Source organism: Cnephaeus nilssonii (genome assembly GCF_951640355.1).
Source record: "Cnephaeus nilssonii genome assembly, chromosome: 12".
Classification (NCBI taxonomy): domain Eukaryota; kingdom Metazoa; phylum Chordata; class Mammalia; order Chiroptera; family Vespertilionidae; genus Cnephaeus; species Cnephaeus nilssonii.
The window spans coordinates 46832860-46844863 of NC_137083.1; the positions used below are offsets into that span (position 1 = coordinate 46832860).

At 54.5% G+C, this 12004-nt stretch overlaps 1 protein-coding gene across 10 annotated transcripts; it reads left to right on the forward strand.

Moving 5' to 3' along the window:
• Positions 1-86: 86 nt before the first annotated feature.
• On the forward strand, positions 87-9966 carry ZNF467 (zinc finger protein 467). 10 transcript variants are annotated; one of them, XM_079786378.1, is made up of 6 exons: positions 87-457; positions 2056-2221; positions 2477-2552; positions 3047-3169; positions 4012-4125; positions 7074-9966. In XM_079786378.1, the coding sequence occupies exons 3-6, from the start codon at positions 2519-2521 to the stop codon at positions 8558-8560; spliced, it is 1758 nt and encodes a 585-aa protein (XP_079642504.1). In that variant the 5' UTR covers positions 87-457; positions 2056-2221; positions 2477-2518; the 3' UTR covers positions 8561-9966. The 10 variants fall into 10 exon arrangements, with proteins under 10 accessions (XP_079642504.1, XP_079642505.1, XP_079642510.1 ...); XM_079786379.1 differs by having other exon boundaries at positions 2143-2221; XM_079786384.1 differs by lacking the exon at positions 2056-2221 and adding an exon at positions 2855-2939.
• Positions 9967-12004: the final 2038 nt, after the last annotated feature.

The following is a 12004-nucleotide window of genomic DNA, read 5'->3' on the forward strand; positions in this document are numbered from 1 at the left end:
CAGCCCGAGCGCCCGTCCTCCCGGCCTCCTCTCCCTCCTCCATCTCCCCTCCCCTCCCCTCCCCTCCCCCCTCTCCCCTTCCCCGTTCCTAGCTCCCCATTCCCAGCACCTACTCCTGCCGACGTCCCTCCAACCTTCACCTGCCCACCTGCCGCTGCTGCTGCGCCCCCCCCCCCGCGACCTCCCTCCAGGACACCCCTGCCCCGGCCTCCCCCGCCGGTGTCCTCGCTCCCCTTCCCCTGCCGGGCGCGGTTCCTCCTCCCGCTCCCCCCCCCCCCCCCCGCCCCGCGTCTTTTCCTCTCCCCTCCCCGCGAAGTTTCGGGGCTGTCAGTCTGTCAGTCAGTCCGCGCCAGAGCTGCGGGCAGCGGACGCCATTGAGAGCAGAGCCGCCCGGGACCGGAGGCCAGGACGCCGGGGTCCCGGCAGCAGCGGGGAGACCCGGCCGGCTGGCCGCCAGGTACAAGCCCTGGAGGCGCCCCGCAGCCGGCGACTCCGCCCGCCCCCCCGCCCCCCGCACGGGCTCCGTCACAGCCCGCTCCCCGCAGGTGATAGCCCCGGGGTGGGGGCGCGCGGGAGGGGGTGGGGAGGGTGGAAGGGAATGGAAGGGCAGGGGAGGGGCGGGCGCTGGGGGAGGGAGGACTTGTCGGGGGAGTCAGGGTTGTCGAGAGGAGAGAAGTGACCGGACCCTGGAGGGAAGGGCAGGGGCCAGGAGAGGGGCGGGGCGGGGGGGGAGTACTCAGGTGGGAAGGGGTGCAAGGCTCCGAGGGGAGGGTCCTAAGAGGGAGGGGGAGTGAGGGAGGGGGCGGGGGAAGGAACCCCCGGCTCAGGGATCGGGTTGTTGGGGGGAGGGGCAGGAGGGTGCTGACAGGTGAGCCGGGAACTGGGGAGAAGTAGGGGCGTGGAGTGAGGTCAGGGTGCAGAGGCTCGGGGAACGAAGGAAGCGGGGAGGTGGGACGGGAGGGACCTGGTCGGGAGGCAAACTTGGGAGCGGGTGGAGAAGTCACTGGGGTGCAGAAATGGGGAAGGGAGCCACTGATGGGAGGGGAGGGGGAACGGAGGTGTGTTGGAGGCAGCGGTGGGCAGGGCAGGGCCGAGCAGAAGGTCCGGAGTGAGTGGCCAGGGGGACGGGGGCTGGGGGGGCGGGGGACACGGGGTAAGCTTGGGGACTGGACTGGGAGGGGGAGGGGAAGAGCGGGTCTGGGGACGGGGGACCGGGAGGGAGGGGAAGCGAGAGCCTGCTGGGGAGGCCGAGGGGGAGGGGAGCCGGGGGCCTCGGAAAGGAAGGAGAGCGGCAGGAGGGAGGGAGGGAGGGGAGGAGGGCGGAGCGGGTGTGGGGAGAGGGGAAGGGGGGCAGGGGAGACAGGAGGAGGGAGGGAACTGAGGTGAAGAGAGGAAAGGAGAAGGAAGGGAGACCAGAGTGGGGGAGGAGAGGGAGGAGGAGGGGAGAGCGGAGTGGCGGGGAGCCGCGGGGAGAAGGGCAGTGTAGGGAGGAAGGAAAGAGGAGGGGTAGAGGAAGGGAGAGGGTGTGCACCGGGGAGGGGGATGGAGTCGGGGAGAGCCGGAGGGAAGGGAAAGGCGGCCGGGGGAGGGGGAGGGGAGCGCTGCGGAGCGGAGTCGAGGGTCGCGGGGCGGAGGAGGGGCGGGGAGGGGTTGGCCCGCAGGCTGTGTGCAGGGGGAGGAGCCGGAGGGGCGAGGCAGGGGGCGGAGCTGGGAAGCCAGCCAGATTCAGTGGGGAGAGAGGGCGGAAGGCAGAGGGAACCGGAGAAGGGAGGGGAGAGGGATGGCTGCCAGAAAGATTTCGGGGGAGCGCAGTCTGCTGGGAGGGGGCAGGGCGCCCGCAGGCGGAGGAGCGGGGCTGGGGGCGCTAGGGCGGGGTGGCCCTGGGGGGGGGGGAGGGAAACCCTGCGGGGGAGGGGCAATGGTTTGAGGTAGGGTTTTGGGAGAGGAAGCAAGAGCCATTTCCTGCCTTCAGCGAGGACCGTCCTCGAGGGCCTCCCCACCAGCTGTCCAATATGACACTCACCTCCGCCCCTCCGCTGGCTCCTATTCCACCAGCTCCCGCAGTGACAGCTGGAGGGCTAGGGGGTGTGTTCTTGCTCCCCAGTCTGGTCTCCCACCATCCACCCTCCACTCTCTACCCAGAGAATCGACTTGTCTCTGACACCCCTCCTCCCGGGCAGGATCACTGAGGGGCTGAGGCTGGCCTTGAGAGACCCGCCAGGTGAGGGGGTGCTGCTCACTTCTGGAACTGACTAGAGGTTGCAGCAATGGCTTCAAGATCTTCTCCTTGGGCCCCCTGTAAAGATCTCTTTACTGTCTGAAATCCACCTCCCCGCTTTTCCCTCACCTGTGCCTGGCTGGGGACATCACATTTGTAGCTCCTGGGGATAGCTGATGGGGAGAGGTTGGGCAGAGCCAGGGCCCAGGTAGAAGCTGCCATGAGAAGAATGTGAGCAAGGATGTATTTTCTCCTTAGGGTGTGTGGCCCGAGCCCCAGAAGAAGCTACCTGGGGTTGCCATGAGAGAGACCTTGGAGGCCCTCAGCTCCCTGGGTGAGCCAGCAGAACCTGGGAGGAACCTGGGGTGGGGGTGGGGATTCAGAAGCCTGTTGGGCTTGTTGCTTCTCTACTATAAAGAAAGGAGAGCCATCCTCAGAGACTGCAACCCCAAGACTCCTGAGGCCCCTGGAACCTTTAGGGCAGTATCCTTCTGGGCTTCTTCAGGGTGTTTGTGAATACCTGCCTACGCTGGAGGTTGTGCTAGACTGTACGTGCACATGTGTACTCACAGAGCGTCAGGATATTGAATCCACCGTATCCTTCCTTCACCTGTGCTTTCTTTACTCAACTCAAAGGCGCTCAGGTTGACACCTGGCCAGACTGCTGGGAGCCTGGCTGTCCCTTGCCCATGCTGACTAGGGACCCTCCCTTCTGGAGCAGGTTGGGGAAAGTCCCCTGGGTGGGCTGGGGGGAAGGGGAAGAGCCCTGCCTTTGGTCGCCGCTCTCTACTGGATGCTTACTTGGACCCATCCTTCTACCTGTAACAGGATTCTCTGTGGGACAGCCGGAGATGGCCCCCCAAAGTGAGCCTGGGGAAGGGTCCCATAATGCCCAGGAGCAGATGTGCCCTCCCAGGGAAGAGAGAGCGCTGGGCTCCTCTTCATGTTCGGGTAAGTAAGTGGGGACCCTGGATGGTGGCTCAGGGCGGGAATCATCCTTCATCTTCCTTTCTTCATCAAATATGCGTTGAGCACCTGCTTAATGCCAAGTGCCATTCTAGATATTTGGCATACCTCAGTGACCAAATGGACAAAGACCCCTACCTTCCAGGAGATTAGTCCTGGTGAGGGCAGGGAGTCCAACCAATGTAAAAGCAAGTGCACTTACAAACCCTGTTAGAAGAGGATGCGTGCCAGGAGGGGATAAAGCAGAGTGAGAACTGAGACTACTATAGGTGGGTGGAGCAGAATAAGCCTAAATAGGGTGGTGACAATAGGCCTCCTTGGGAAGCTAAATTTTGAGCAAGATTTAAAACAGGGAAGTGGCTAAACAGATACCAAGAGAAGATACCTAAGAAAGGGATGTGCCTGGCTTTTTGACACCACTGTCTTCTCCAATGATTTGCCATGGAACAGGGTCCATCTGGTGGCAGGGAGGTCCCCAGCCCTCCTCCGAGGAACCTCATGGAGCCTCATGTAAGCTGAAGGGCAGGGCCTGTACTTGCACACACACACACACACACACACACACACACACACACACGTATATTCCCGAAACTCCTCACGGTTGTGGCTTTAGCAGCCATGCAGTGCCTAAGCAGCTGCCCTGCTTGAAGGAGCCTGAAGCTGCTCCAGGCCGCCGTGAACTCAGCCCCTGCAGGTATGAGATGGGCTGGGTGCAGTCCCTGCCTATAGGGCTGGGACTGGGGTTTCAGACTCCCCTGCTTCCTAGCATCAGTGGGGCTCTCATCGGTGATGTCGGCAGTGGCTTGAGGTAGCTTGTTCTCTGCCAGGGCACAAGGCCCCCAGCCCGGAGGAAGATGCCCACCCTGAACAGGCCAAGGCTCCCTGCAGAGGAAGCCAGGCACACACACCACGGAAGGCTGAGCCTGTGGGCTCCTGCCCAGGTGAGTCTTCCCTGTGAAGGGGACCAGGTGGAGGGAACAGGGGCCCTGCAAGCTCCAGAGCTGCTGTCTGATGTGGCAGCCACTCCAGGCCCTTCCAACACAAGATGAACCAGGCCCTGGCACTGCTGGTAGAGCTTCAGCACCCAGAGGGAATTCTGCATCCACAGACAACAGGAATCAGAGAGGCCGATCCAAGAGAAACACACCATCATGTCAGCGTACTCTAGAAGTCCTAGCTTCCCCCATCTCTGCCCCAGTCTAAGTACAGACTTGTAGATGGCTTGAATTATAATTTCCATGAAAACATACGGTGCGTTGATCAACTTTTTTATTGTCTCTGCCCAGACTTGCTCCCTCCCCCACATCTCCACTGATCTCAGTGGTACCCAACTGCTCCAAATCTGTTGTGTTTGACTCATCTCCCCCATACCTAGGGCGATGGAACAGTTGATTCTCTCTCTACAATCCAGCCCATCACTTCCTTCCACGAGCACCAACCTTATCATCATTTGCCTGAGTGATGTCATTTATTCCACAAGGATTTATTTAACGTCTACTAGGTCTAGGCTGTTAGGTAGAGTGGAAAGAGATGGGCTCTAAAGCGATGCAGACCTGTTTGAATCCTTGTTCCACATCCCCCAGCTGAGTAATCTTGGATTGGCTATCTCACCTCTAGGAGCCTCAGTTTGTTCATCTGTAAACAGGGTAATTTAATGTTTGTTGTGAAGGCTTGTGATCAGGCATACACAGTACATCTATAATTGGCATTCAATAAATGGTGGCCATCCTCATTTTTATTAGACACAAAAGACACATTTTTATTCGATACATAGGAAGTAGAACACAAGGTGTCTGCCCTCCAGAAGCTTAAACCTAGTTGACACTAATATGAGCTACAGTAAAGAATTAACATAACAATAAAGCCTTGTCACAATGAATATTAACAGTAAGTGCTACAGGCATTTATATGGGATCCTCACGCAGTGGATTTGTGGAAGATTTTGATTTGTGCTGCATTTTGAGAAAGGTGTAGCCTTCAGCTCTGATGAGGGTGGGTGGAGGATGGGAAAACATTCTAGACTGAGAAAAGGCTTCAAGGCAAGAAAGTTGATGTGTGACTAGAGTTAGAGCAGACCAGCCTGGCTAAAGTAAAGGGCTTATGTCTGGGAGTAGTAAGAAAGTTGCACCTCAGAGGCAGCTAGAACTTACTTTATCCTGTTAATAGGGAGTTACTGCTGGTTCTTGAGTAGAAGAGTGGCACAATAAAAAAAGAAAGCAATATCACAACAGGAAAAATAGTTGTTTGGAATTGAGGGGTGGATAAAAGAGACTGGGAATAAATGTAATTGTGACAGTCCATGTGTAATGTAACCAAGGCTCAGGCTATTACAGACTTTTATAGCGAGACAGGAACTCAGATAATCTGGTTCAATGGTTCTCAAACAAGAATCACTTCAGGAGCTTTAGAGAGAACAGATTCGCCCTCACCAGTGTGGCTCAGCGGATAGGGCGTCGGCCTTCGGTCTCAAGGGTCCCAGGTTCGATTCCGGTCAGGGGCATGTACCTTGGTTGTGGGCGCATCCCCAGGTGGGGGTGTGCAGGAGGCAGCTGATCAACGTTTCTCTCTCATGGATATTTCTGACTCTCTATCCCTCTCCCTTCCTCTTTGTAAAAAAAAAAAAAAAAAAAAAAAAATCAATAAAATATATTTAAAAAAAAAAGAGAGAGAGAGAGAGAGAACAGATTCATGTGCTCTGCTCCCATAGATGCATTCTGTAAAAGTTCCCCAAGAGATTACGATGTGGCACCAGGTTTAGGAACTATGAACTAGTCCAACCCTTCCACCTAAGCAAACTAACAAACTTAGCTCAAAGAGGTAAGTTAACCAGGGTTACATTGCTGGTTAATGGCAGAGGAGAACCCAAGGGGACACTGGGTCTTGGGCCTTGAGCTCCTTCCTCTCGACTGGGCCATTCCATTTCCCAAGAGGGGCCAAGCTCCAGGAAAACCCACCTCAAATCTGCTCCCCAAGAGGCCCTCCTGCTTCTCCAGAGGTTAGCACCATTCAGTGGTTCCCTGTACACACAAACCTCTTCTAAACTGGGACTTGTAGAAGCAAGAATGAAGGGAGTTGGAGGGAAGGGGACTTGAGAGACAGCAGGAAGGAATACAAAGTCCACTGTGGAAAGCTGAGAGTAGGGGAAGCTCAAAGGTGAGAGTCAAGGTCTCAAGGTTCTGGGCCCAGCATTTGGGAGAAGGAAGCTGCAGTTCTCACATCAAAGTAAGCGGGTCCGTCTAACAGTGATGGCGAACTTATGACACGCGTGTCAGCACTAAATATTTAGTTTTTGGTTTATTAAATACAATTATATATAACAATTATACATTTATGTTATTTAAACTATAAATATCGCGGAATAATGTTTTTTCCTCAAAGTGACACACTACCCGAGTTATGCTCAGTTTTTTGGCGAAGTTTGATATACCAGGCTCAAAAGGTTGCCCATCACTGGCAGAGAAGCTGTTTGGAGCAACAGCCAATTTTCAGGATTCAGGAGCGGAGCTGCTCAACCGAAGTTGAGAGACTGTGGTTCCAGAAAGGAGCCTGCCAGACAGGAAGGTCTGGGACCGTTGCCATGGGCATATGAACCCAGAGTGATGCCTGAGGTCTGAACCTTGAACAACATTCATGTTCAGAGGGAGGGAAAGTGCTCTTATCAGCGTTCTTATCGACGTGGGAGAAAGCCCCCTGTAAGGGAGGCGGGGGAGGGGGGGGCGTTACCAGGCGTCCTGTCTGCAGAGAGGGAAAGATATTCGGATTGGTCATTCCCCAGTGGACAGAACAGAAGCCAGAATGCGGGGCTCCAGGAGGTGGTGGTCTACTGGCAAGTGAACGTTGCATAAATAAACGTGGAGCTTAAGAGACTTGTCTTGTTTTGACTTTTCAGGAGAGGAGTGGATGATTCGGAAGGTGAAGGTGGAGGAGGAGGACCAGGAGGCAGGAGACAAAGTCGAATGGCCCCAGCATCTGTCATTACTGCCCGGCCCCTTTCCCGCACCTGACCTGGGGCCTCTGGCCGCCGCCTATAAGCTGGAGCCGGGGATCCCAGGGGCACTGGCTGGGCTCTCGCTGGCCGGGTGGACTCCAGCCTCAGAGAAGCCCTATGGCTGCACCGAGTGCGAGCGACGATTCAGGGACCAGCTGACCTTGCGGCTGCATCAGCGGCTGCACCGCGGCGAGGGCCCGTCCGCGTGCCCCGACTGCGGCCGCAGCTTCACGCAGCGCGCGCACATGCTGCTGCACCAGCGCAGCCACCGCGGCGAGCGGCCGTTCCCGTGCTCCGAGTGCGACAAGCGCTTCAGCAAGAAGGCCCACCTGACCCGCCACCTGCGCACGCACACGGGCGAGCGGCCCTACCCTTGCACCGAGTGCGGCAAGTGCTTCAGCCAGAAGATACACCTGGGCTCGCACCAGAAGACGCACACGGGCGAGCGGCCCTTCCCCTGCCCCGAGTGCGAGAAACGCTTTCGCAAAAAGACGCACTTGATCCGCCACCAGCGCATCCACACGGGCGAGAGGCCCTACCAGTGCGCGCAGTGCTCACGCAGCTTCACGCACAAGCAGCACTTGGCGCGGCACCAAAGGGTGCACGAGGCGGCCTGCCGCGCCCCGCTGGCTCCCGATGTGCCCGCCTCTCCAGGTTCTCCTGCCCAGACCCTGACCCCCTCCCCTCCGGGACCTAAGCCTTTCGTCTGCTCTGATTGCGGACTGAGCTTCGGCTGGAAGAAGAACCTCGCCACGCACCAGCGTCTGCACGGCAGCGAGGGGCGCCCCTTCGGATGTGACGAGTGCGCTCTGGGCGGTGCCACCGAACCCCTGGCCTGCGGGCATCGCTGCACACAGGCGCCCCAGGGCGCTCCCGCCAGCGAGCGGTCCTTTTCCTGCCCAGACTGTGGACGCGGCTTTGCCCACGGGCAGCATCTAGCGCGGCATCGGAGGGTGCACACGGGCGAACGCCCCTTCGCCTGCGCGCAGTGTGGCCGTCGCTTCGGCTCGCGGCCAAACCTGGTCGCCCATTCCAGGGCCCATAGCGGCGCCAGGCCTTTCGCCTGTGCGCAGTGCGGCCGCCGCTTCAGCCGCAAGTCTCACTTGGGCCGCCATCAAGCGGTGCACACGGGCAGTCGGCCCCACGCTTGTACCGTCTGCGCCCGTAGCTTCAGCTCCAAAACCAACCTGGTCCGCCATCAAGCCATCCACACGGGCTCTCGCCCCTTCTCCTGCCCGCAGTGCGGCAAGAGCTTCAGCCGCAAGACTCACCTGGTGCGGCACCAGCGCATCCACGGCGAAGCGGCCCCCCTGGCCTCCGACGCTGACCTCCCGGCCCCAGCCTGGCCCACTCCCGCGGAGGTGGCAGCGCCCCCACTCTTCTTCTGAGCCTCCTTCTTGTCCAGGCCCTTGCTTTGCCTTCTCTTGCTTCCTGGTTGGAGAGACCCAAGTCCAATCGGGTGAGCACTGTGGCAGGATGGCCTAGGCCCCTGACGGCTGTTTTTCTTCCTTCTCCATCTTGCTGGGGAGATGGCTGGAAAGGTTAACCGGCTTTAACATTCTGTAACAAAGACAGTGCTGAGTGAACCCTTGCTGGGAGTAATTCCTGCCTGAGTCCTTGGAAGGCCCCACCGAGGGAAGCCCTGGAAAGTTGACGTTTCCTGGACCCCCCCGTCCCCCCCCCCCCCTGGCCAAGGCGGGAACCTCTACAGGGGGAGGGAAAGAATGGTTATCTGAGTACTTACAGTGTCATTAAAATTTAAATCTGAAGTTTCCAGGACTTTTAAATGAGCTGGGGGAGGGAACCCCTGACTAATCCACACACAGAGGACCTTCCTTTACCTACCCTGGGTGAGTTCCGCTTATCCAGCTGCTGGTAATCGCGCTACCAAATCAAAATAGAATACAGCTCATTTCCAAACCACTCCCCTGCTCCCTGCTGCTAGCTCAGAAATATGACGAGGAAGAAACATTAGCATACATTTCCCATGCCAGGTGTTGAAGGCTGGAACGTGGGGAATACACAGAGAGGGGGCAGGTGCCCTTTGGCTGGGCTGTCCCCGCTGGCCTCTGGAGCTCTAGAACTTCTGCTCTGTCTGCAGCTCTCCCAAGGGGCTCTCAGAAAAGCAGTCCCACCTTCCACCCTGCCTGGCACCATGAGGAAGGACCTTAATGGTATATGAAATTTCTTTCCCATCATACTTTTAAGTTCTGTCTTTATGATGGATGCTTGATCCAGAGGTCTCTGTAGCTGTGCCTCCCCAGCCTAGGCAGCTAGGAGAGCTAGCTGTCAGTAAAGGGAAGGGGTGGGGTGATGGGGAACAAGTTGAACCTGGAGTGAGGAGTCTTGGGTTTGACCCCTCCTGTGCCTCTTGTAGACTTGGGGCAGCACATTCATTTTCCTGGGCCTCTGCTTTCTCATTACAATAAGATTACAGATGTTGATGAGGGGCAAGGGAGAAGGAGAGGGGGGTTTGAACGCAGTGAGTTTTAAGTTTCCTGGTCACGCGTAGGAGTAGGTGGTCACAGTAAATATGACAGTGTGGCTATAAATAGGGGCCATTGCGTTGCCACAGCAGCATTTTACATACTTGGATATTTCACATAAAAATCTGGACTTCCAGCTTCTCTCATGAAAAGTCAGACCATCTGGCAGCTCATGACTGGGGCTGAGCAGAAATTGGCCTCATTCAACCAAGGGACACTGACCCCCAACTGGAGGGGGCTTCCACCCCTCACCCTCCACTCCCTCCCCTGAGGTCCCTCTCCCTGTTCCACTCATTACAGTGAACTTCTGATATCTGATGGAGGTGCATGAAGCCCACCTGGGGCTCCCGGCACAGCAATGACACTCTGTATATCAATTTGGAATTAAATAAATACTTGAGATGCTGCCGGTTGTGGGTCGATGCAGAAGCTCTTTGTGGTAAGTAGAGAGGTTGAAGGGAAACAGTGGGAAAGGCCCACTGTTTGTTCTACAGTTTTGCCAACAAGAATGGTTCGCAACACATTAGAATCTCCTGGAAATGTAAAAATATACCAATAGACATGTGCACTTTTCTGTATATTTGTTATATTTCAACAAAGAGTTTATATATGTCTAGATAGGTAGATATAAAGATGGATGGATGGATAGATATAGATAGACAGATGACAGACGCCAATTAGAATCTGCATAAATGGGGCCCGAACCTGATTTTCAAAACTTGCCCCAAGTGATCCCAATGTGCACCCAGGGATGAGGACCACGGCTGTAGGGTCTGGTCCATCACCTTAAAGTCCAGGTTCAGGCTACCACCAAGCCAGAAACATTTAAAATGGAAAAGATGGAGTGTCTGAGGACATGCTGGGCAGACACAGATGCTCGAGAATAAGAAAGAACAAACACTTTTCTAACTTCCTTCCTGTAGTAATGTCTGAGCAGCCTATTAGCCCAAGAGAAACAGGCACAGCGCTGAGCCCCAGATGTCAATGCACACAGTTTCAATGAGACTCCAAGGGTTCTATGAACACTTGGGAAATTTCAATAAATTTATTCGAACAGCCTCACTCTTTGGTGTCTCAAATCCAAATAAATGCACTATTCATTCAGATATTCAGTTCATGTTTGTTGAACGCCGCCCCTCTGTCCCTGACCCAGTGCACAGATACAATATGTATCTGCCCTTACTCAGAGCTTACAAGTGATTGTTGCAGGTAAGTAAATTTAAAAATAATTTTTTTTCTGCCTCAGACTGCACACACCTACTTTGAGGGTGCAGCTTTCAGTGTCCTCTTGCTCTGCGTGTTTAAGGGCCTCACTTTGCTCTGAAGCCAATTGCCCCCGTCCCAAGTGCAGTTCAATCCCCTACAGGCTGTGTGACCTGGAGGAAGCTTATTATGCTCTCTGTGCTTCACTTTCCTCATTTGTAAAATAAGAATTATAACAATAGTATTAACATCTACCTTAACTGTTATGAGAAATGAGTGAAGGAAACTATTAAAAAGTGCTCAATAGCTTTCTCTATATAAATATTTTCTGATTTATTCCTAGATTATTGAATATTTTTTACCATAAATGACAGTTTTTTATTTTTAAAAATTTATTTTGATAGATTATAGATTCCTTTCAGTCTATGTGTATGGTCATATCAGTTGTAATGATTCCTTTCCTCCTTTTGGATTTTCATGCCTTCTCTTTCCCTTGCCTTACTGTCCTGGCTAGAACATCCACGCTAATGCTAAGTAATAGTGAAAGTGAATTTCCTCTCCTTGTTCCTGATCTGAAGAAACATTCATATGTCACCACTAAGTATCATGTTTGCTCTAAGTTATTTTTTTGGTAATATCTATCAAATTAAGAAATTTCCTATCATCCTAGCTGGTTTGGCTCAGTGAATAGTGTCAGCCTGTGGACTGAAGGGTACTGGGTTTGACTCTAGTCAAGGGCATGTACCTCAGTTGCAGGCTCAGCCCTAGCCCTGGTCTGTTGGGGTGCATGCAGAAGGCAACCAATCAATGTCTCTCTCACATTGATGTTTCTCTCCTTCTTTCCCCCTCCCTTCCAGTCTAAAAATCAATGGAAAAATATCCTCAGGTGAGGATTAACAAAAAAAGAAAAAAGAAGTTCCCTTTCTAACCCAAATTTAGAGTACTTATGGATGTTGGCTCTTATCAAGCCATCTTTCTGTGGCTATTGAGATGATCAGATGACTTTTCTCCTTTATTATTGTGGTGGGTGACTACTAGTGATTTTCAAATGTAAAAACCAGCCTTGAATCTCTGAGATAAACCCAATTTGGTCATGCTGTTTTATTTCTCTTTATAAATTGCCAGATTGTTTGAAAATACTTA